This window comes from Mustelus asterias, chromosome 31 (genome assembly GCF_964213995.1).
Source record: "Mustelus asterias chromosome 31, sMusAst1.hap1.1, whole genome shotgun sequence".
In the NCBI taxonomy this organism is placed as follows: domain Eukaryota; kingdom Metazoa; phylum Chordata; class Chondrichthyes; order Carcharhiniformes; family Triakidae; genus Mustelus; species Mustelus asterias.
The window spans coordinates 5,407,830-5,433,225 of record NC_135831.1 but is presented as its reverse complement, the minus strand read 5'-3'; the positions used below and the strand labels follow the sequence as shown (position 1 = coordinate 5,433,225).

Sequence of the window (25,396 nt, the reverse complement as noted above, 5' to 3'; positions counted from 1 at the left end):
CCTGCGGAACACCACTAGTCACAGGCATCCAGCCGGAAAAAGACCCTTCCACTACCACCCTCTGTCTTCTGTGACCAAGCCAGTTCTCCACCCATCTAGCCACCTCCCCCTTTATCCCATGAGATCCAACCTTTTGCACTAACCTACCATGAGGGACTTTGTCAAACGGTTTACTAAAGTCCATATAGACGACATCCACGGCCCTTCCCTCGTCAACCATTCTAGTCACTTCTTCAACAAACTCCACCAGGTTAGTGAGGCATGACCTCCCTCTCACAAAACCATGCTGACTACCGTTAATGAGTTTATTCCTTTCTAAATGCGCATACATCCTATCTCTAAGAATCCTCTCCAACAACTTCCCTACCACAGACGTCAAGCTCACCGGCCTATAATTTCCCGGGTTATCCTTCCTACCCTTCTTAAATAACGGGACCACATTAGCTATCCTCCAGTACAAACAAGTAGCAAAACTCTCAGGTTTAGTTAGGCAGGATTACCGGCACCCTGGCAGTACTGGCTATCAGATAACTATAGGGACGATTAAAACCTCCCCTGCTTCAGAGCATTGTTCATTGACTTGTATAGGAAAGTGTAAGACCAGAATTGGCCATGATGGTTGAGGAGCTGCAGAAACTTTGGGGCCAAAGAAAGGTTACCTACCATTGCTGGTATTCAGTGTTCAAGTTGGCTTACATTAACACTGCAATGAAGTCACTGTGAAAATCTCCTAGTCACTACACTCCGGTGCCTGTTCGGGTAACACTGAGGGAGAATTTAGCACGGCCAATGCACCTAACCAGCACGTCTTTCAGACTGTGGGAGGAAACCGGAGCACCTGGAGGAAACCCACGCAGACACGGGGAGAACGTGCAGACTCCACACAGGCAGTGACCCAAGCCGGGAATCGAACCCGGGTCCCTGGCGCTGTGAGGCAGCAGTGCCGCTCTTACTTGCTGAGCTATTGGAGACAATGTTTGTTTGGTTTTATCTGCATCTTGAGGAAATTGAACTGAATTGTTACTGAGTGATGGGTTTGATGTTTCCGTTGAGCAGTCTCGAGATTGAGTTCAAATCCACAATGGAAAGGTCAGTAAATGTGGGTCATTTGTGGTCTGGCATCAGCGAGCGAATCATTGGATTGTTGTCAAACCTTAACCAGTTCAGGAAAGGGATGCTGCCGGCCTTGCCCAAGTGACTGCAGTCCACATGATGTGGCTGTCTCTTCATGCCCTCTAGACTGGTTTAACAAGTTGCTCGGTGGTAAAAACCAACAGTATCATGATCATCACTGCTCAGGATAACTAGGAGTGGACAATAACAATGGCTACACCCGGGTCGTGATGAATTAAGGATGTAAGTGTATGTTGGTAGCTGGCTGTGCAGCCACACAGGGTGAGGTACTGGTTGCCTTACAGTGTCCCAGTGGAGAGATTAGAGAAGTTGCATTTGTCCTCAGAATGTACAAAATAGGAGCAGGAGTAGACCAGATGGCCTGTCGAGCCTGCTGTGTCATGCAATACGATCATGGCTGATCTAGGGCTTCAACTTCATGGCACGGTGGCACAGTGGTTAGCACTGCTGCCTCACAGCGCCAGGGACCCGGGTTCAATTCCAGCTTCAGGTAACTGTCTGTGTGGAGTTTGCACCTTCTCCCCGTGTCTGCGTGGGTTTCTTCCAGGTTTCTCCCACAGTCCAAAGATGTGCAGGTTAGGTTGATTGGCCATGCTAAATTGCCCCTTAGTGTTCGGGAGATTAGCGGGGTTATGGGGATGGGGCCTGGGTGGATTGTTGTCGGTGCAGGCTCGATGGGCCGAATGGCCTCTTTCTGCACTGTAGGATTCTATGAAGGTTAATGTGGAGGCGTTCAAAGTCATGAATGGTTTTGATAGATTAGACTGGGAGAAACTGTCTCTGCTGGAATGAGGGATGGAGTCTTAAGATTTAAGATAAGTGGCAAAATCTCCAGCGCGCCGGTGAGGAGACATTCTTTTCCACAATGAGCTGCCTGAAAGCGCGATGGAAGCAGGTACACCAGTAACTTCCAAAAGAAAATTGGATAAATACTTGATAAGGGGGGAAAGCGCAGGGCTAATGGCGATCAGGCAGGAATTAGTGGGACTAATTGGATACCTCTTTCAAAGAGCTGACACAATATGATGGGCCCAATGGCCCCCTCTTGTGCTGTATGATAACAGGGGGGAGCACAAGGGGGATGGATGTTGTGGGTGCACAATACAGGTATTGACCTGGCCTTTGATTTTGTTTTTGCTGGATGTACGCAGGATCGCGTTATATCAACCTGAAACAGCTGGAAGATCACATCTGGCCAAAGAGAAAGGACCTTCCGCCAGTGATTGTCCGTATCCTCCGCAAGTTCAGACTCTATCACTTTGGACGACCTGACCGATATTCGGAATGCCCATTCCAGGTAAACGCCATTATTGCTATACCTCTGCACCACACTTCACTCCTGCTGGGTATATGTCCCTGGGCACTTGGAACTCTTCAGCGTCTTGACCAGATGTCTGTCCTCATGCAAGTGCCCGGAGAAGGTGTGCCGGCTCACAGTGAGGGAACGAAGGGCTGAGACCCATTCTGCTCCCATAGAATTGATGGAAGAACTCACGTTGGTGGTTAGTTCTCACCATCTTACCTGCTCCAAGGTGGCACATTCCCTCCACACCCTCTACAGATTCTCCGTGCTCACTGGCAACTTGGTCTGAAGGTTCTTGATCTCCTTTGCAGCCAGTCCGTGGCTTCTCTCCACTCTGCCTCAGCGAAGCACTCCAGCCTCCTGCTCCACAGTGCACCGTCTGCTTTGTGTGCTCCACACCTTTCACTCTGCCACTTGTTAATCCATTATCACTCCGTTCCTAGGAACTAAGCTCAAAATCATTTCACCTTGCAAAATGTTCCTTTAAAATCCATTTTATCATGCTGCTTACTTCTTTTGTATCCTTTCTACCTTCCCCCAACTCTGCATTAGTCTTTCCACCGCTGCTCAAGCTTAACCCCTTGACTCCCTGCTCGGGTTCGTCCCTCTAACCCCTGCTCGGGGCCGTCCCTCTAACCCCTGCTCGGGGCCGTCCCTCTAACCCCTGCTCGGGGCCGTCCCTCTAACCCCTGCTCGGGGCCGTCCCTCTAACCCCTGCTCGGGGCCGTCCCTCTAACCCCTGCTCGGGGCCGTCCCTCTAACCCCTGCTCGGGGCCGTCCCTCTAACCCCTGCTCGGGGCCGTCCCTCTAACCCCTGCTCGGGGCCGTCCCTCTAACCCCTGCTCGGGGCCGTCCCTCTAACCCCTGCTCGGGGCCGTCCCTCTAACCCCTGCTCGGGGCCGCCCCTATAAACCTTGCTCGTCGTTGGCCCTTTTGTTATATATTTAAATGGTTGCATGATTGCTTCAGGAGTTGATCACGTGATTTGAGGGCGATGTCATTAGGGTGTTGCACAGGTTGCTGTTTTAGCTTCATTTTGTACTCTGTACAGGCAAAAGCCCCTAGAATAAAGCTATTGATTTAAGTTTGAATTTATGTGTGTAAACCACATCTTTTCTTTTTGTTTAAAACCCACAACCCTGAACATGGTTCAGACATTTTCAGTTAGGCATGAAAAAATTAGCAATTTTGCTCGTTCAGTAGCTCAGGGACTAATTCCACTGCCCATTGTTTCTGATCATCACCAGCCAGGGATCCCTGGCTGAAATATGCATGTGTGCAGATGTCAGGGCCAAGCACTGCTGTGAGAATCAAATAGTTTCTGAGTACTTACAAAGTACTTTAAAACAACAAAGTCCAAAGATGTGCGGGTTAGGTTGATTGGCCATGCTAAAATTGCCCCTTAGTGTCCTGAGATGTGTAGGTTCGAGGGGTTAGCGGGTAAAATATGTAGGGATATGGGGGTAGGGCGTGGGTGGGATTGTGGTCGGTGCAGACTCGATGGGCCGAATGGCCTCTTCCTGCACTGTAGGGTTTCTATGATTTCTACGAACAACACTTCTATTTTCCTCTACCTGTTCCCGATTTCTATCCCATAGGCCAAGTTCCTGGTAGCAGATAAATCGTGGTCGGTGACAGTGGTGTTGTGGAACTCCCTGTGTATGGACTGGTACAAACATCTGGAACCAGGGATGGTGATCCGTCTGCACAACTACATTGTGAAGAAAAGTTACGCCACACGGATGGGACAAGACCCTGAAGTGACACAAGAGCCAGTTCTAGGTACAGTGAACAGCGCAGCAAGTTATCAGAGTGGATATCTGCATCATATCTTTTGCTTTTACAAATGTTTAAGTTATTGGTTCTGCATTAGCACTTTTAGACAAAGAGTAGGGTTCCCTTGCTACTGTCCCCACAAACACTCACACAAAGCAAGTACAGTGTGAATCAGCCTTAGAAAAAACTCTCAGATCACAGGATCCCTACAGTGCAGAAGAAGGCCATTCGGCCATTAAAGTCTGTACCGGCAACAATCCCACCCAGACTCTATCCCCGTAACCTCCCCATATTTACCCTGCTGGTCCCCCTGACACTAAAAGGCAATTTAGCATGGTCAATAACATACTAACCCGCACATCTTAGGAGTGTCGGAAGAAACTGGAGCACCCGGAGGAAACCCATGCAGACACGGGGAGAACGTGCAAACTCCACACAGTCAGTGACCCAAGCCAGGAATCGAACCCAGGTCACTGTCGCTGTGAGGCAGCAGTGTTAACCACTGTCTAGCTCATATTGTCACATCAAATATTCCTTTGGCAGGTACAGCACAGGGTTAGATTCGGAGTAAAGCTCCCTCTACACTGTCCCCATCAAACACTCCCAGGACAGGTACAGCACGGGGTTATATACAGAGTAAAGCTCCCTCTACACTGTCCCCCATCAAACACTCCCAGGACAGGTACAGCACGGGGTTAGATACAGAGTAAAGCTCTCTCTACACTATCCTCCATCAAACACTCCCAGGACAGGTACAGAATGGGGTTTAGATACAGAGTAAAGCTCCCTCTACACTGTCCCCATCCAACACTCCCAGGACAGCTACAGCACGGGGTTAGATACAGAGTAAAGCTCCCTCTACACTGTCCCCCATCAAACACTCCCAGGACAGGTACAGCACGGGGTTAGATACAGAGTAAAGCTCCCTCTACACTGTCCCCCACCAAACACTCCCAGGACAGGTACAGCACGGGGTTAGATACAGAGTAAAGCTCCCTCTACACTGTCCCCCATCAAACACTCCCAGGACAGGTACAGAATGGGGTTTAGATACAGAGTAAAGCTCCCTCTACACTGTCCCCATCAAACACTCCCAGGACAGGTACAGCACGGGATTAGATATAGAGTAAAGCTCTCTCTACACTGTCCCCCATCAAACACTCCCAGGACAGGTACAGCACGGGGTTAGATACAGAGTAAAGCTCCCTCTACATTGTCCCCCATCAAACACTCCCAGGACAGGTACAGCACGGGGTTAGATACAGAGTAAAGCTCCTTCTGCTTCACCCCAAACTTTGCTTGAACCCTATCCTCAATTCAATTCTTTATTGCAGTTGTCCCTGCGAGCATGGAGAATGAGAATGCTAGTTCAGTGCAAAAGCATGAAAGGTTTGGGCTTTGGGGCTGTGACTCAGTTCATTTATCCCAGATTCTTATGGTTTATCAGAGGAAGCCTCCGTGCTGATCATTTGGGTGTGGTTTGATTCATCCATTGTCATGAATCGCTGTCCTTGTTAAAAAGGGTCTGGTTGTCGAGTGAACAGAGGACTGGACATTGTGTTGATGTCTCTCAGAGTTAAAGCAGCCCTCAGGTTAAACCGCACCTCCCTCACCCCCTTGATTCAAGAATGGCCATGTGCGTGAGACGCTGCAACCATATCTCAGTAACTTCAAAAGCAGAGAAGCTGAAAGTGCCGACATTAAGAATCACACACCCGCATACTTGCCGTGTCACAGTTCTGCTGGAAAACTGTGTTAACTATTTCAATTTTGTCCACATGTCCATGGGCACGGCAGCATGGTGGTTAGCACTGCTGCCTCACAGTGCCAGGGACCCGGGTTCGATTCCCAGCGGCGTCTGCAGGTTCTCCGTGGGTTTCCTCCGGGTGTTCCGCTTTCCTCCCACAGTCCAAAGATGTGCTGGTTAAGTGGATCGGCCGTGCTAAATTCTCCCACAGTGTGACGACCAGGGGATTTTCACAGCAACTTCATTGCAGTGTTGATGTAAGCCTACTTACATCACGGTAGCACGGCGGCACGGTAGCACAGTGGTTAGCACTGCTGCTTCACAGCTCCAGGGTCCCGGGTTCGATTCCCGGCTCGGGTCACTGTCTGTGTGGAGTTTGCACATTCTCCTCGTGTCTGCGTGGGTTTCCTCCGGGCGCTCCGGTTTCCTCCCACAGTCCAAAGATGTGCGGGTTAGGTTGATTGGCCAGGTTAAAAATTGTCCCTTAGAGTCCTGGGATGCGTAGGTTAGAGGGATTAGCGGGTAAAATATGTGGGCGTAGGGCCTGGGTGGGATTGTGGTCGGTGCAGACTCGATGGGCCGAATGGCCTCCTTCAGCACTGTAGGGTTTCTATGTTACTTGTGACACGAATAAAATAAATGTGAACATTTAAAGAAAGGGAGCATTTCCAGACCTGTGCCAACTCTCATCTCATCAGGACATTCTACAATGCTTCACGGCTAATAAAGTACATTTGAAGAGTAGTCATATCATGCCATGTCATGTCTGTTATAATACAAGGATAAGAAAGTCCTGTTATATTTGTACAGGACTTTGGTGAGGCAACATATGGAGTAATTTGGTCCCCATATTTAAGAAAGGATATACTTGTACTGGGGAGCAGTTCGACAAAGGTTATCTAGATGGTCCCTGTGCTATGCTGAGAGGCTAAGTATATTGGGCTGATACTCTGGCCTTTGGAAGAATGAGAGGGTGATCTCAGACAAGGTTCTGAAGGGGTTTATTGGGTGGACAGTGAGGGATTTTTTCCGCTGCTGGGGGAATCTGACAGTCTGGCACAGTCTTAGCACAGAGGCCTGTCCAACAGGACTGAGATTAGGAGAAATTACTTCACTGTGAATCTGTGGGAATCTATTGTTGCAGATGCTCCATTGTTAAATATATTTAAGGCTAGGTGGACATTTAGTCTCTCGGGAAATTAAGGGATATGGGGAGCGGGTGGGAATCTGGAGTTGAAGCCCAAGATCAGCCATGATGGCATTGAATGGCGGGGCAGGCTCGATGAGCTGAATAGTCTAGAACATAGAACATTACAGCGCAGTACAGGCCCTTCGGCCCTCGATGTTGCACCGACCAGTGGAACCAATCTAAAGCCCCTCTAATCTACACTATTCCAATATCATCCATATGTTTATCCAATAACCATTTGAATGCTCTTAATGTTGACTGAATGCTCTAATAGTCTACTCCTACTCCTAATTCTTGTGTTCTTGAGGAATATCCCAACCAATCTGTGCATGGCACCATGACAATCAGCCATTTTTGTCAGGTTGACTGAGGGATAAATATTGACCAAGTTATCTTTGAGAATTCCCCTGACCTCAGGGATAGTGTGCCGACAGGGGCCTTGGTTTAAGGTCTTAGCCAAAGCGTGGCACTTTGGACATTGCAGCGATCCCTCAGCACTGTTTGGAGTGGAGCTTCTCATCAGTGCTTATGTCTTTTATCTCCAAGTTCCTCCAGGCCTGTTTCTGTTTTAGAGTTTAAGCCTTAAGCAGAAAATGGAAGCCAAAATCTTGCATAGACAGGGCAGAATAGAGGATCTTTAAATGGGTGCCCAGTTACGTTACCTCCTACGCTGTAACCCCACGTATGTCTATCCACACAAGATAGTTTTTTAAACTACGATAATGTGTCAGCGACCTTTTATACCACGTTTCACCTTTGCCCTTTAACCTTTGCACTCTTTGCAGAGCTAAATTTAAACCCAAGGAACCCGGCGGCTGAAATTGCTGTGATCAATTCCAGGAGTGTCAGAGAAGAATGGCAGTTACCATCACTGCAGTATTGCTTTGCCACCAGGTAGCGCACACTTTCTGATTTCTGCTAAGTAACCAAATTAACGTAAGCCAAACAACGATGAAGAGAAAAATGGCACTAAACCGTGACAGATCTCCAGGATCCGATGTGTGGGTTAGGTTGATGCTAAATTGCCCCTTAGTGTCGGGGGGATTAGGGGGGGGTAAATGCATGGGGTTACGGGGATAGGGCCTGGGTAGGATTGTTGTCAGTGCAAGCTTGATGGGCCAAATGGCCTCCTTCTGTACTGCAGGAATTTTATGGATCGTTCCCATCCTAGAGTTTTAAAGGAAATAGCAGAGGAAAAATGCAGGTGTCCGAACTATTATCTTCCCAATTCTGGAGCCGTTCTTTTAGATTGGAAAATCGCACATGTAATTCCCTTACTCTGGGTGGCACAGTGGTTAGCACTGCTGCCTCACAGCGCCAGGGACCCGGGTTCGATTTCCGGCTTGGGTCACTGTGCGGAGTCTGCACGTTCCCCCCGTGTCTGCGTGGGTTTCCTCCGGGTGCTCCGGTTTCCTCCCACAGTCCGAAAGATGTGCAGGTTAGGGTGCATTGGCCGTGCCAAGTTCTCCCTCGGTGTTACCCGAACAGGCGCCGGAGTGTGGCGACTCGGGGATTTTCACAGTAACTTCATTGCAGTGTTAATGTAAGCCAACTTGTGACACTGATAAATAAACTGAGAACATTGTTTAAGAATGGTGAGGGGGGAAATCAGGTAATTATAACCCGTGGTGAGGGAATTACTAGAGTATCTATAATCAAAGATAATCAAGAGTTATCCAACTCCTTGAACACCTGGTTAGAGAGAGCAAGTCATAGAAATCATAGAAACCCTACAGTACAGAAAGCGGCCATTCGGCCCATCGAGTCTGCACCAACCACAATCCCACCCAGGCCCTACCCCCATATCCCTACATATTTTACCCACTAATCCCTCTAACCTACGCATCTCAGGACACTAAGGGGCAATTTTAGCATGGCCAATCAACCTAACCCGCACATCTTTGGACTGTGGGAGGAAACCAAAGCACCCGGAGGAAACCCACGCAGACACAGGAAGAATGTTCAAACTCCACACAGACAGTGATCCAAGCCGGGAATCGAACCCAGGTCCCTGGAGCTGTGAAGCAGCAGTGCTAACCACTGTGCTACCGTGCCGCCCTTTGTAAAGGGTAGGTCATGCTTGATGAATTTGATTGAATTTCCTTGAAGACCTGACTGTAGTGGATGGGGTGGCACAGTGGGTTAGCACTGTTGTCTCAAAGTGCCAGGGACCTGGGTTCGATTCCCGATTTGGGTCACTGTCTGTGTGGAGTTTGCACATTCTCCTCGTGTCTGCGGGGGTTTCATCCGGACACAGAGTAGAGATAATTACAGGCTATCTAATTGGCAGAAATTGACAGGTAGTGTCCCACAAGGATCTTTATTGTGGTCTCGAATATTCACCATGTTTCTAACAACTTGGAGACGATGGGACAGAAAAACACATAATCAAAGATGGGTGACATTGTAAGCAACCTAAATGGAAGCATGACTTTGCAAAGAATCTATAGATTCAGTGAATGTGCAACTTGTGGCAAATGGATTCCATTGTGGGCAAGTGTGAGCTTCTCCACCTTGGACCTCAACAGGACTGAGCAGAGTATACACTAAATGGTGAAAAGCGAGAGACAGTGGAGGTCCAAAGAGAGTCCATGAACAGTTACAGTAAATAAATCAAAAAGTGGCATTCTAGCCTTTGTACCCAGAGGGATGTAATGCACAGCAGTAGAAGGCAGGCTTCAGTGTTATGGCACGGCTGATGGTGAATGCCAAGCTGCCCAAATCCCAAGGGGACACAGCTGCCAAAATGTGGTGAAACCGTGGCTGCTTCACAGCGCCACGGACCTGGGTTCGATTCCCAGCTTGGGTCACTGACTGATTGGAGTCTGCACGCTCTCCCGTCTGTATGGGTTTCCTCCGAGTGCTCCAGTTTCTTCCCACAGTCCAAAGACTGTGCGGGTGAGGTTGGCCATGCTAAATTGCCCCTTAGTGTCAGGGGGACTAGCTAGGCTAAATGCATGGGGGTTACGGGGATAAGGGCTGGGTGGGATTGTGGTTGGTACAAACTCGATGGGTCAAGTGGCCTCCTTTGGCATTGTAGGGATTCTATTCTATTCTATAAAATGGTTTTGCAATTTGGAGGATATGAAGAGGTTCTGAAATCTGGAAATGATGTCCCTGACTACTTGTGATGATTTTATATAAAGTAAATGTTTAGTAACGATAAAGAATAGGAATAAAACAAAATTGCACTTAAACACCAGAATGGCTTCACTTGGTACTTTAACAATGGAATGAAGAGTTTGTCGTATGAGGAACGGTTGAGGACTCTGGGTCTGTACTCGTTGGAGTTCAGAAGGATGAGGGGGATCTTATTGAAAATTACAGGATACTGTGAGGCCTGGATAGAGTGGACGTGGAGAGGATGTTTCCACTAGTAGGAAAAATTAGAACCAGAGGGCACAACCTCAGGCTAAAGGGACGATCCTTTAAAACAGAGATGAGGAGGAATTTCTTCAGCCAGAGAGTGGTGAATCTGTGGAACTCTTTGCCGCAGAAGGCTGTGGAGGCCGGGTCATTGAGTGTCTTTAGGACAGAGATAGATAGGTTCTTGATTAATAAGGGGATCAGGGGTTATGGGGAAAAGGCAGGAGAATGGGGATGAGAAAAATATCAGCCATGATTGAATGGCGGAGCAGACTCGATGGGCCGAGTGGCCTAATTCTGCTCCTAACCCTAACCCTATGTCTTATGGTCTTCTGGTCTAACAATTCCAACAGATCTTAACCTAAACTCCCCTCGGAGCTAATCTTCCCCTTTTCTGTTCAGCAACTTCTTTTAAATTTTGAAATCTATAGAATTTCAGAAATTGTTACCACACAGTGCCATTTTCTCTTGGGGTGTCGTTTGAGGCCCTGTTCTGGCCTGATTCGCATTGTCTTCTGGGAGATCTAAGCCGCTACCTCCTTACTTAGGCTTCAGGATTTCCTTAAATACATTCACTCCCTCTGATCTCTCTATTACTTTCAACCAACCATAGCTCTTGGGGCTCAAGGGATCGAGAGATATTGGAGGGGGGAGGAAGGCAGGATCAGGATATTGAATTTGATGATCAGCTATGATCAAAATGAATGATGGAGCAAGCTCGAAGGGTCGAATAGCCATCTCCTGCTTCTAGTTTCTATGTTTCTGCGTTTCTAATCCCTCTAGAAATGCTTTCCTCCCAGAATTGACTATAATTATTTCTTTACTTTAGCTTTTGGCTTCTTTACCATACCTACTTAGATTTTTTTTTTACAACCTGTGTAACCAGGCAGCACAGGGCTCGCACTGTTGTCTCACAGTGTCAGGGACCAGCCTAGTGTGACTCTCTGTGTGAAGCTTGCACGTTCTTGCCGTGTCTGCGTGGGTTTTCTGGGCGGCACGGTGGCACAGTGGTCAGCACTGCTACCTCACAAGCTCCAGGAACGTGGGTTTGATTCTCAGCTTGGGTCATTGTGTGGAGTTTGCACATTCTCCCCGTGTCTGCGTGGGTTCCCTCCAGGTACTCCGGTTTCCTCCTACCGTCCAAAGGTGTGTGGATTAGGTTAAATTGCCTCTTTGTGTTCCGGGATGCATAGGTCAGAGGGATTAGCTGGGTAAATATGTAGGGTTACGGGGATAGGGCCTGAGTGGGATTGTTGTTGGTGCAGATCTGATGGGCTGAATGGCCTCCTTCTGCACTTTGGATTCTATGATATCCCCCTTTGAACCAAAACAACTCGAATCATAATGACTCCTGTTACTGCTTCATGTAAAATTCTAATTGAAGTTGCTCTTGGCTCATTAACATATCAAAACCACTTCTTACTGTCGGTTAAACTCTGGCAGTCACCCTGTTGCTTACTCCAGTTACCGTACTCACACTCTAACATGACGGTCTTCCAGCATGTAAGAATTATGACAGTGATATGACCAAAGGAAAAATATGACATTTCCATGACATCAGCTAACCCGACTAAAATAAAAGTAAATGCTGCGGATTCTGGAGATCTGAAATGAAAACCGGAAGAATCAGCCGATTCGATGGTGAGAGAGACAGAATTGAGGTTTGAGTCCAACACGACAACTCTTTAGAAGAGTATAAACCATTCTTCCCTTTAAAATTTGGTATTCTTGCATCTGTCCTGATGAGTGCAAAAAGGAAAAGTTTTGATGGCGAGTCTCTTTTTTTTTCAGCCGTACCAAATTCTGTACGATGAAGCGACTGTCACTAATGAATTAGTAATTAGATCCTGTTTCTTCCTGCAGGAAGGAGTTGTCCGACCTTCGCTCCGGAGATCTGTGCGACATTATTGGCCTTGTTACCTTTGTCGGTAGACAGGAGCGTATCCGTAACCCAGGTGTGTACGTTAACTCCCCCAGGCAGTCTGTCCCTGTACCTCACTCCGAGGTACCCGTCACTCCCTGTACCTCCCTCCCAGGTACCCGTCACTCCCTGTACCTCCCTCCCAGGTACCCGTCACTCCCTGTACCTCACTCCCAGGTACCCGTCACTCCCTGTACCTCACTCCCAGGTACCCATCACTCCCAGGTACCTGTCACTCCCTGTACCTCACTCCCAGGCCCCCGTCACTCCCTGTACCTCACTCCCAGGCCCCCGTCACTCCCTGTACCTCACTCCCAGGCACCCCTCACTCCCTGTACCTCACTCCCAGGCACCCCTCACTCCCTGTACCTCACTCCCAGGCACCCCTCACTCCCTGTACCTCACTCCCAGGCACCTAGCGTGATAAATGCTCTTCTTTGGGAAGAGCCTACACACTTTGTATGAACTAGTTAATTCCCGATTCTCCTCCTTTGATCTTCGCAGAGCGCTCTGATGAATTCCTGGTTTACCGCTGGGTCCACCTGGTCGATGGGACGGCATCAGAACCTTTTGTCCTGAAACTGTTCTCCACCTCGCAGCCTGAGATTCAGGCTCAGATATCCCCGTGCAGCCTGGCGGACAATACTGGTAAGAGGCTGCACATCTCTGACACGCATCCGGCCTTGGTGAAAAGCCGTAGTTACATACTTCACTCTGTTGTTTGATGTGAAACTGTTAACGACCTAGTTTCATAACCTCAGGGTGTCCGAAAGTGCATTGCAACCAATGTGTAGACAGTTTATAATATAGACAATGTGGAGGCCAGTTTGTCCACAGGAAGATTCCACAAACAGCAATCTGATAATGAGCAGATTGTTTGCCTTGTGGTCCGCGTCACTGAGAGAACTCCCCAGCCTGTCTCCCATATCGTGGGATCTTTTCAGTCCATTCATCTGAAAGGTTTAACCTCCCACCTGAAAGTGCGCATGGGTGGCACAGTGGTTAGCACTGCTGCCTCACAGCGCCAGGGATCCGGGTTCAATTCCGGCCTCGGGTCACTGTCTGTGTGGAGTTTGCACATTCTACCCGTGTCTGCGTGGGTTTCCTCCGGGTGCTCCAGTTCCCTCCCACACTCCAAATATGTGCATGTTCAGTGGATTAGCCATGCTAAATTGCCCCTTAGTGTCTAAAATTTTCAGGTTAGGGCGATTGGCCATGCTACATTGGCCCTTAGTGTCCAAAGATGTGCAGGTTAGGGGAATTAGCCATGCTAAATTGCCCCTTAGTGTCCAAAGATCTGTCGGTAAGGGGGATTAGCAGAGTAAATTCATGGGGTTATGGGGGATAGGGCAGGGTGTGGACCTGGGTAAGATGCTCTGCCAAAGAGGGTGCCGATTCCATGGGCCGAATGACTTCCTTCTGCACTGTAGGGATTCTCTGGTTCAACCTTGTAGTAAATATGATCCAAGATAAACAGAACGATTCAGATAAAATACTTGCTGTGAAGTTTTTTTCTTGTTTTCTCTGGTTTAAGTGACCTTGCTTGTGTGCACGAATGTCAGGGTGGACTGCCAAGTGATCGATCCCAGTGGACAGACAACATTCCCTTACCTGCTCACCACCGAATACAGCCAGGTATATGTCAATGGTATGTACACTGCCAAGAGGACTGTTCGGTGGGAACGGAATGAGGTGACTGCTTTTGAGAGGTGGTCTGGATGGGCAAGAATCCTTTTTATCTGAGATCTGGTGCTGTTTAGAGTGGTGAATTGACAGGAGGACGGGGAACAATCCCACAATAGAATTACACTCTGTCTGTGAAAGGAGGAAGCCTCATGCACTGCAGTGTCATTTTCCACTGTTCGAGGCACAGATCTAGGACTGGGGGGAGGGTACACCATTTAAAAATAAGGGGTCAATCATTTAAGACAGAGATGGGGAGAATTTTAGTATGAGGGTGGTGAGTCTGTGGAACTCTCTTCCACAAAAGGTAGTGGAAGCAGTGTCTGTGAATATTATTAAGAGTGAGTTAGATTCTTGATTAACAAGGCGGGGCGAAAGGTCCTCGGGGAGACAGGTCCTCGGGGCGACAGGTCCTCGGGGCGACAGGTCCTCGGGGCGACAGGTCCTCGGGGCGACAGGTCCTCGGGGCGACAGGTCCTCGGGGCGACAGGTCCTCGGGGCGACAGGTCCTCGGGGCGACAGGTCCTCGGGGCGACAGGTCCTCGGGGCGACAGGTCCTCGGGGCGACAGGTCCTCGGGGCGACAGGTCCTCGGGGCGACAGGTCCTCGGGGCGACAGGTCCTCGGGGCGACAGGTCCTCGGGGCGACAGGTCCTCGGGGCGACAGGTCCTCGGGGCGACAGGTCCTCGGGGCGACAGGTCCTCGGGGCGACAGGTCCTCGGGGCGACAGGTCCTCGGGGCGACAGGTCCTCGGGGCGACAGGTCCTCGGGGCGACAGGTCCTCGGGGCGACAGGTCCTCGGGGCGACAGGTCCTCGGGGCGACAGGTCCTCGGGGCGACAGGTCCTCGGGGCGACAGGTCCTCGGGGCGACAGGTCCTCGGGGCGACAGGTCCTCGGGGCGACAGGTCCTCGGGGCGACAGGTCCTCGGGGCGACAGGTTACTGGGGTTCAGCAGGGAATGTGAGGTTGAGGTTACAATCAGATCAGCCACAATCTTGTTGAATAGCAGAGCAGGTTCGAGGGGCTGAATTCTCCACTCCTGCTCCTAATTTATACATTTACATGATCCCAAACCTAGCGGCCACGGACTTTGTCTCGTTTTTGATTTGGGCCAATTGAAGTAACAGGTAGACAACTGCTGGCCCAGCTGGAGACCAGTGAAGGGCACAGAATGACTGACAAACCTGTGAGCACTGGTGAACTTCAGGCATTTATAGTTGTCCACCTCGGAGCCAGGAATGCACCGGGTATGATAGTAATGACCAGCTCCACCGCTCTCTGAGCACAGAAGTAACTTGTTGCCTTAAGTCTCCACTCTTGAGCTTAATAGGTTTTTATTTTCCCCCCACCTCCTTCAGGGCATCATCAAGGAAAACTATATGTGAGACAGAGAAAGGTAAAAGAGTTTATTCAGTGGATACAATCGGCCAAGGATGAGGAAAGGGACAGACTGTGCCGCACTCTGATTGGTGGATCTTACAACTATCCTCCCCTCCCCACGAGCGAGCGAGATTATCGACGTGAAATCCTCGGTGAGGAACCCAGTGCCACTCACGTGGGGTGTTGTGTATTTTGAATTGATTTATTATTGTCACATGTATTGGGATACAGTGAAAAGTATTGTTTCCTGCGCGCTATACACACAAAACATACCCTTCATAGAGTACACGGGGAAAAGGAAAGGAGAGAGTGCAGAATGTAGTTTTAAAGTCGTAGCTACGGTGTACGGAAAGGTCAGCTTAATACAAGGTAGGTCCATTCAAAAGTCTGACGGCAGCAGAGAAGAAGCTGTTCTTGAGTCGGCTGGTGCATGATCTCAGACTTTTGTATCTTTTTCCCGGTGGAAGAAGATGGAAGAGAGAATGTCCGGGATGCGTGGGGTCCTTAATTATGCTGGCTGCTTTTCCCGAGGCAGTGGGAAGTGTAGACAGAGTCAATGGATGGGAGGCTGGTTTGCGTGATGGATTGGGCTACATTCACAACCCTTTGTAGTTTCTTGCGGTCTTGGGCAGAGCAGGAGCCCAGACCAAGCTGTGATACAACCAGAAAGAATGCTTTCTATGGTGCATCTGTAAAAGTTGGTGAGGGTCGTTGCTGACACGCTGAATTTCCTTAGTCTTCTGAGAAAGTAGAGGCGTTGGTGGGCTTTCTTAACGATAGTGTCGGTGTGGAGGGACCAGGACAGGTTGTTGGTGATCTGGACCAACAACTGGTATGTTGCTGTGCACATACCAGGCGGCACGGTGACACAGCAGGTTAGCACAGCTGCCTCACAACTCCAGGGACCCGGGTTCGATTCCGGCCTCAGGTCACTGTCTGTGTGGAGTCTGCACTTTCTCCCCGTGTCTGCGTGGGTTTCCTCCGGGTGCTCCGGTTTCCTCCCACATATGCAGGTTCGGTTGATTGACCGTGCTAAATTGCCCCTTAGTGTCAAGGAGACTAGCAGGGTAAATACGTGGGGTTACGGGGATAGGACCTGGGTGGGATTGTGGTTGGTGTAGACTTGATGGGCCAAAAGGCCTCCTTCTGCACTGTAGGGATTCTATGATTTCGACGACCACCAAGAAACTTGAAGCTCTCGACCATTTCCACTTCATTATCGTTGATATAGACAAGGACATGTCTTCCAATACGCTTCCTGAAATCAATGACAATCTCCTTTGTTTTACTGACAATGAGGGAGAGATTATTGACGTCCCACCAGATTTACCTTCTGCACCATCCCTTCTCTCTTGCTGTTTGCCTTGACTGTGAGGCAGATGGTTGCAGGCTCGACCATCACGTGTAGACGTCCAGCCTAATGCTGGAGGGAGCGCCGCAGTGTCAGAGGGTCAGTGCTGAGGGAGTGCCGCAGTGTCAGAGGGTCAGTACTGAGGGAGCGCCGCACTGTCAGAGGGTCAGTACTGAGGGAGCGCCGCACTGTCAGAGGGTCAGTGCTGAGGGAGCGCCGCACTGTCAGAGGGTCAGTGCTGGAGGGAGTGCCGCACTGTCAGAGGGTCAGTACTGAGGGAGTGCCGCACTGTCAGAGGGTCAGTGCTGAGGGAGTGCCGCACTGTCAGAGAGTCAGTGCTGAGGGAGTGCCGCATTGTCAGAGGGTCAGTGCTGAGGGAGTGCCGCACTGTCAGAGGGTCAGTGCTGAGGGAGTGCCGCACTGTCAGTGGGTCAGTGCTGAGGGAGTGTCGCACTGTCAGTGGGTCAGTGCTGAGGGAGTGCCGCACTGTCAGAGGGTCAGTGCTGAGAGAGTGCCGCACTGTCAGAGGGTCAGTGCTGAGAGAGTGTCGCACTGTCAGAGGGTCAGTGCTGAGGGAGTGCCGCACTGTCAGAGGGTCAGTGCTGAGGGAGTGCCGCACTGTCAGAGGATCAGTACTGAGGGAGTGTCGCACTGTCAGAGGATCAGTACTGAGGGAGTGTCGCACTGTCAGAGGGTCAGTACTGAGGGAGTGTCGCACTGTCAGAGGGTCAGTGCTGAGGGAGTGTCGCACTGTCAGAGGGTCAGTGCTGAGGGAGTGCCGCACTGTCAGAGGATCAGTACTGAGGGAGTGTCGCACTGTCAGAGGATCAGTACTGAGGGAGTGTCGCACTGTCAGAGGGTCAGTGCTGAGGGAGTGTCGCACTGTCAGAGGATCAGTACTGAGGGAGTGTCGCACTGTCAGAGGGTCAGTGCTGAGGGAGTGTCGCACTGTCAGAGGATCAGTACTGAGGGAGTGTCGCACTGTCAGAGGATCAGTACTGAGGGAGTGTCGCACTGTCAGAGGGTCAGTGCTGAGGGAGTGTCGCACTGTCAGAGGGTCAGTACTGTGGGAGTGTCGCACTGTCAGTGGGTCAGTGCTGAGGGAGTGCCGCACTGTCAGAGGGTCAGTGCTGAGAGAGTGCCGTGCTGAGAGAGTGCCGCACTGTCAGAGGGTCAGTGCTGAGAGAGTGTCGCACTGTCAGAGGGTCAGTGCTGAGGGAGTGCCGCACTGTCAGAGGGTCAGTGCTGAGGGAGTGCCGCACTGTCAGAGGATCAGTACTGAGGGAGTGTCGCACTGTCAGAGGATCAGTACTGAGGGAGTGTCGCACTGTCAGAGGGTCAGTACTGAGGGAGTGTCGCACTGTCAGAGGGTCAGTGCTGAGGGAGTGTCGCACTGTCAGAGGGTCAGTGCTGAGGGAGTGCCGCACTGTCAGAGGATCAGTACTGAGGGAGTGCCGCACTGTCAGAGGGTCAGTGCTGAGGGAGTGCCGCACTGTCAGAGAGTCAGTGCTGAGGGAGTGTCGCACTGTCAGAGGGTCAGTACTGAGGGAGTGCCGCACTGTCAGAGGGTCAGTGCTGAGGGAGTGCCGCACTGTCAGAGAGTCAGTACTGAGGGAGTGCCGCACTGTCAGAGGGTCAGTACTGAGGGAGTGTCGCACTGTCAGAGGGTCAGTACTGAGGGAGTGCCGCACTGTCAGAGGGTCAGTACTGAGGGAGTGCCGCACTGTCAGAGGGTCAGTGCTGAGGGAGTGTCGCACTGTCAGAGGGTCAGTACTGAGGGAGTGCCGCACTGTCAGAGGGTCAGTACTGAGGGAGTGCCGCACTGTCAGAGGATCAGTACTGAGGGAGTGTCGCACTGTCAGAGGATCAGTACTGAGGGAGTGTCGCACTGTCAGAGGATCAGTACTGAGGGAGTGCCGCACTGTCAGAGGATCAGTACTGAGGGAGTGTCGCACTGTCAGACGGTCAGTACTGAGGGAGTGTCGCACTGTCAGAGGGTCAGTACTGAGGGAGTAGAGTGCGACACTCCCTCAGTAATATCACTCCACTGATTGCCCAGTCAAATATTCTATGGCAGGATGGGCCAAATGTTCTCAGTCTGTGCTGTAAATTTGTACTGTGTGAAGGGCTTGCTATTCATTCTGCTCTGGTCATGTTTGTCGATATGTGAACTGGCAGTGCCTTCAGGAAAGGAACTGGGGGATTTAGGAGAGAGAGTTTTTACTTAAACAGCAATAACTTCTTTGTTTCTCAGGCAGATGCCCCCTGACTACGATGTCTGAGTTAAAGCAGCTTGTGAATCAGCTGGAGTACCGTGAATACAGGCAGGTCACTGTCCAGGGACGAATCCTGTCTGTCAAATACCAGCCGCTGGCCAGGGTGGATGGAGAGGTAACCAGACTGCTTAAACGGCTGTTCAGTGACGACTTAGTGGTGAAGGCATTGGGAAATTGTACCAGAATTGTACCCAATGACAGGTGTGGTTGTGGAGGTGTGTGGGGGGTGGGGAGGGGGGGGGAGGTGGCGGAGGCGGAGTGGGTGTTGCTGCAGGCATTAAGGAGCAACTTAGCATGGCCAATCCACCTAACCTGCACATCGGACTGAGAGGGGAAACCGGAGCACCCAGAGGAAACCCATGCAGACACGGGGAGAATGTGCTGACTCCGCACAGACAGTGACCCGAGGCCGGGGTCACTGGCTCTGTGAGGCAGCAGTGCCAACCACTGTGCCACCCTGTATGTATGGTGGAATCACTAGGGCAGGATTACCCGTCTCTCACACACATCTTGTGCCAGGGCTTACACGATGAGGTCTGTGGATTCAAGTCTCACTCCAGAAAACTGAGCCGTGGTTCCAGGTTCACATTCCAGGGGGGAATGAGGGGGTTTTGCACCATTAGAAGGTACCCCAGTCCTGATCTGCCCCAAAAGGTGTGCATAAAAGATCTGACAGCCACTATTTCATTGATGAAATATCCTGGCTGATATATATCCCGCAACTGACACCCGTGGAAAAGAGGTTTTCTGCTCGCTGTCATATGGGAACTGTCTGCGTGCAAATTGACTCCCTCCATCACAATAGTGACTTAATCATCGGCTGTGGAGAGTTTTCAAACTTCCCAAAGCTGTTACAGAAAGATAATTTTCTCTTTAGTATGAGTATGCAAAACTATAACTATCTTGCAAAGCTAACAACAGCACCTTTTGTTATTCATTCGTGGGACACGGGCGTCGCTGGCTGGGCCAGTGTTTATTGCCCATCCCTAGTTGCCCGAGGGTAGTCGAGTGTCAGCCACATTGCTGTGGGCTCTGGAGTCACATGTAGGCCAGACCGGGTAAGGACGGCAGATTTCCTTCCCTAAAGGAACCAGATGGGGTTTTCCGACAACGGGTCATCAGTAGATTCTTAATTCCAGATATTTTTTATTGAATTCAAATTCCACCAGCTGCCGTGGCGGGATTCGAACCCGGGTCCCCCAGCTGGGTTTCTGGATTGATAGTCTAGCGATAATACCACCAGGCCAACCCTTAGAGCTGGTGTGCTTGGGTAATAGACACACTGACAGAGGCTTCAGTGAAGCAGCTTTCCCGAGGGTACAGCAGGAGGGTTTGCTGTCCTGTGATCCAGCCTGGCCACTAGTCGCTGAGGGATTCTTTTTCTCAAGAGGTGTTTGTTTTCCAGTCTGCTGGAGCCTGTGCCACCAGTGAGCCGGCCATTGGAGGGATCGTGGAGTTTGAAGAATTATTTGATGATGACCGATCGTTCCTGGGCACAGCAGGAAATAAAAGTCCCGTCAAGAGGTGAGGCTTATTTTCCGTGTGTGGAGGAGGTGGAATTTTTCTGTTGCAGGATATTTGTATTTGTGAAGCTGGTGCGTAGGGGTGGAGGCAGGGCGTGGGGGGGGGGGGCGTTGGGGAGGGGGGGGGGGGGGTGGAGGCAGGGCGCGGGGGGGGGGGGACGCGAAGGTGGGCCGGGCAGGAACTAGGGGTGATGGTGGGGTGATGGTGGATGAAGGCGGGGGTGTATTTAGAATCGTAGAAGAATCATAGAATCCCATTCAACCCATCGAAGCTACACCACAATCCCACTCAGACCCAATCCCCGTAACCCCAGGTATTTACCCTACTAATCTCCCTAAGCTGCACATCTTTGGACACTAAGGGGCAATTTAGCATGGCCAATCAACCTAACCTGCACATCTTTGGACTGTGGGAGGAAACCGGAGCACCCAGAGGAAACCCACGCAGACACGGGGAGAATGTGCAAACTCCACACAGACAGTGACCTGAGGCCGGAATTGAACCCGAGTCCCTGGCGCTGTGAGGCAGCAGCGCTAACCCACTGTGCCACTGCCCCACATATTTGTTGCAGGAAATATAAAATATTTCTAGGGGTCCACATCGAGCTTTTTTTGTCAGTTATATCGCTGGCTCAAGGAAACAACCTCTTATTGGTCCGCATTGGATTCCTCCTGCCAAGTGGTGATCAACCTTCGGTGTCTGGGTTCAAAGCTCCCTCTGGTAATAACTGGACACTTGAGGGGCGTTGTGGTGTAGCCTGATGTGCACCCAACCACACATTTCTGTGCGGGAGGGCGGGGTGATGCTGGTGACCGTGCAGGAGTAAGAATTGCTCTTATACCCAGTCTCCCAAAAAACCCATTACGTTGCTGCCAGGGCTAAGGCCAGGTCACAGACAGGAGGTTTTCTCACCTTCCTGGCACTGAGAGACTGCCTCACACAGCTCAGGTATCAATACCTGACTGGCATCAGCAGCAATAACCTGGCAAAATGTGACCAAGGTTGGAAATGGTGTCAAACAGTTGTGAGCAGCGACACCAAAATCGGCTTTTAAACCCGTTTGGGTTTGGGAAGCAGGGAAATAACTGCGGGAGTTAAAGAATGGTTAGGGGGGAAGAATGAGCCAGACTTGGAAACAGCACAAAGAAAATTACAGCACAGGAACAGGCCCTTCGGCCCTCCAAGCCTGCACCGACCAGATTATGGATGTATTATGGATAAGCAGATTATGGATATGTGTGGGGGTCACAGGGTAGTTGTCATGGAGGACTTTAACTTTCCAAATATTGATTGGAACCTTTTTGGGGCAGTTTTGGTGCAGTGTGTGCAGGAGGGTTTCCTGACACAATATGTGGATAGGCCGACAAGAGGTGAGGCCACATTGGATTTGGTACTGGGAAATGAACTGGGCCAAGTGTTAGATTTGGTTGTGGGAGAGCACTTTGGAGATAGTGACCGCAATTCGGTGTCTTTTGTTATTGCAATGGAGAGGGATAGGGCCGTACGGCAGGGCAAGGTTTACAATTGGGGGAGAGGTAATTATGATGCGATTAGGCAAGAATTAGGGGGCATAAGATGGGAACGGAAACTGTCAGGGAAAGGCACTAATGAAAAGTGGAACTTTTTCAAGGAACAAATACTGGGTGTCCTTGATAGGTATGTCCCTGTCAGGCAGGGAGGAAATGGCCGAGTGAGGGAACCATGGTTCACGAAAGAGGTGGAATGTCTTGTGAAAAGGAAGAGGGAAGCTTTATGTAGGGATGAGGAAACAAGGTTCAGATGGCTCGATTGAGGGTTACAAGTTAGCAAGGAATGAGCTGAAAAAGGGGCTTAGGAGAGCTAGGAGGGGACATGAGAAGTCCTTGGCGGGTCGGATCAAGGAAAACCCCAAGGCTTTTTACTCTTATGTGAGGAATGAAAGAATGACCAGGGTGAGGTTAGGGCCGGTCAAGGACAGTAGTGGGAACTTGTGTATGGAGTCAGTAGAGATAGGCGAGGTGATGAATGAATACTTTTCTTCAGTGTTCACCAAGGAGAGGGGCCATGACAAGGTCCCTCATGGGAGGTTAGTTAGGAAGGTTCAGTCGCTAGGTATACATGGGGAGGTAGTAAATTGGATAAGACACTGGCTCAATGGAAGAAGCCAGAGAGTGGTTGTGGAGGATTGCTTCTCTGAGTGGAGGCCTGTGACTAGTGGTGTACCGCAGGGATCGGTGTTGGGTCCATTGTTGTTTGTCATCTATATCAATGATCTGGATGATAATGTGGTCAATTGGATCAGCAAGTTTGCTGATGATACAAAGATTGGAGGTGTAGTGGACAGTGAGGAAGGTTTTCAAAGCTTGCAGAGGGATTTGGACCAACTAGAAAAATGGGCTGAAAAATGGCAAATGGAATTTAACGCAGACAAGTGTGAGATATTGCACTTTGGAAGGACAAATCAAAGTAGAACATACAGGGTAAATGGTAGGACTCTGAAGAGTGCAGTTGAACAGAGGGATCTGGGAATACAGGTACAGAATTCCCTAAAAGTGACGTCACAGGTGGATAGGGTCGTAAAGAGTGCCTTTGGTACATTGGCCTTTATAAATCGGAGTATCGAGTACAAAAGTTGGAGTGTTATGGTAAGGTTATATAAGGCATTGGTGAGGCCGAATTTGGAGTATTGTGTACAGTTTTGGTCACCTAGTTACAGGAAGGATGTAAATAAGATTGAAAGAGTGCAGAGAAGGTTCACAAGGATGTTACCGGGACTTGAGAAGCTGAGTTACAGAGAGAGATTGAATAGGCTGGGACTTTATTCCCTGGAGCGTAGAAGATTGAGGGGAGATTTGATAGAGGTGTATAAGATTTTGATGGGTATAGATAGAGTGAATGCAAGCAGGCTTTTTCCGCTGAGGCGAGGGGAGAAAAAAACCAGAGGGCATGGGTTAAGGGTGAAAGGAGAAAAGTTTAAAGGGAATATTAGGGGGGGCTTCTTCACGCAGAGAGTGGTGGGAGTGTGGAATGAGCTGCCGGATAAAGTGGTAAATGCACTTTTAACATTTAAGAAAAACTTGGACGGGTTCATGGATGAGAGGGGTGTGAAGGGATATGGTCCAAGTGCAGGTCAGTGGGACTAGGCATAAAATGGTTCGGCACAGACAAGAAGGGCCAAAAGGCCTGTTTCTGAGCTGTAATTTTCTATGGTTCTATGTTTTTGAGGAAGAGATTGGAGTTTAAGAGCCGTGGGGTTATGCTGCAACTGTACAGGACCTTGGTGAGACCACATTTGGAATATTGTGTGCAGTTCTGGTCACCTCACTATAAGAAGGATGTGGAAGTGCTGGAAAGAGTGCAGAGGAGATTTACCAGGATGCTGCCTGGTTTGGAGGGTAGGTCTTATGAGGAAAGGTTGAGGGAGCTAGGGTTGTTCTCTCTGGAGCGGAGGAGGCTGAGGGGAGACTTAATAGAGGTTTATAAAATGATGAAGGGGATAGATAGAGTGAACGTTCAAAGACTATTTCCTCGGGTGGATGGAGCTATTACAAGGGGGCATAACTATAGGGTTCGTGGTGGGAGATATAGGAAGGATATCAGAGGTAGGTTCTTTATGCAGAGAGTGGTTGGGGTGTGGAATGGACTGCCTGCAGTGATAGTGGAGTCAGACACTTTAGGAGCATTTAAGCGGTTATTGGATAGGCACATGGAGCACACCAGGATGATAGGGAGTGGGATAGCTTGATCTTGGTTTCAGATAAAGCTCGGCACAACATCGTGGGCCGAAGGGCCTGTTCTGTGCTGTACTGTTCTATGTTCTAACCATGCTGCCTGACTGAACTAAAACCCCCTACCCTTCCGGGGACCATATCCCTTTATACCTATTCGATTCATATATTTGTCAAGATGCCCCTTAAAAGTCACTACCGTATCTGCTTCCACTACCTCCCCCGGCAACGAGTTCCAGGCACCCACCGCTCTGTGTAAAAAATCTGCCTCGTACATCTCCTTTAAACCTTGCCCCTCGCACCTTAAACCTGTGCCCCCTAGTAATTGACTCTTCCACCCTGGGAAAAAGCTTCTGACTATCCACTCTGTCCATGCCTCTCATAATCTTGTAGACTTCTATCAGGTCGCCCCTCAACCTCCGTCGTTCCAATGAGAACAAACCAAGTTTCTCCAACCTCTCCTCATAGCTAATGCCCTCCAGACCAGGCAACACCCTGGTAAATCTTTTCTGTAACCTCTCCAAAGCCTCCACATCCTTCTGAGGCTGAGATCAAGCCTCCGCAGTGAGGCTTGATCTCGGAACAAGAGCTAGCTTTGAGACGAGGGATGGGAGTGTTGAGGATTAACCAGAGAATGCACGGGGAGTTCTCAATCTCCGAGCTTTATAATTCACTCGCAAGGAGAACACGCATTCAGCGCAATGCACTGCTCGGTGTTCCGTTGATTCATACAATCAGCAGTTATAGTTAATTACAGCAACTGAGAAATGAACAACTTTGTAATCCTTAATTTGTAGACATCGTCCACCAATCATAGCATAGCCTTTTGCCAATAGAAAACTGTCTCCTTCATTAGCATAATATGTCACCATATCCTGTTTTTTTGGTATTTGTCATGGTAACTTATCTTTGCTTCATCCTGTGGCCAAGACCGGGAATGCAGTGTTTGTGAAACTGACACAGGGTTAGACTAGTCTCTCTCCTGACTACACAACCGCTGACCTTCCAGGAGGCCTTGTCTGATAATCAGCCTTTTCC

General features: G+C 49.9%; 1 protein-coding gene across 3 annotated transcripts in view; it reads left to right on the top strand.

Moving 5' to 3' along the window:
- LOC144481732 (RPA-related protein RADX-like) overlaps nt 1–25,396 on the top strand; it is an 89,946-nt gene that overhangs the window by 8,316 nt on the left and 56,234 nt on the right. For all 3 annotated transcript variants that reach the window (XR_013495764.1, XM_078200880.1, XM_078200879.1), the window contains exons 2-10: nt 2,286–2,431; nt 4,036–4,219; nt 7,935–8,043; nt 12,379–12,470; nt 12,941–13,084; nt 13,971–14,084; nt 15,479–15,652; nt 19,106–19,242; nt 20,533–20,651. Coding sequence is in view for 2 of the 3 variants with exons in the window: in XM_078200880.1 (XP_078057006.1) it covers nt 2,286–2,431; nt 4,036–4,219; nt 7,935–8,043; nt 12,379–12,470; nt 12,941–13,084; nt 13,971–14,084; nt 15,479–15,652; nt 19,106–19,242; nt 20,533–20,651 (1,219 nt within the window). In the remaining variant the exon portion in view is untranslated. The remainder of the gene's footprint in view (nt 1–2,285; nt 2,432–4,035; nt 4,220–7,934; nt 8,044–12,378; nt 12,471–12,940; nt 13,085–13,970; nt 14,085–15,478; nt 15,653–19,105; nt 19,243–20,532; nt 20,652–25,396) is intronic.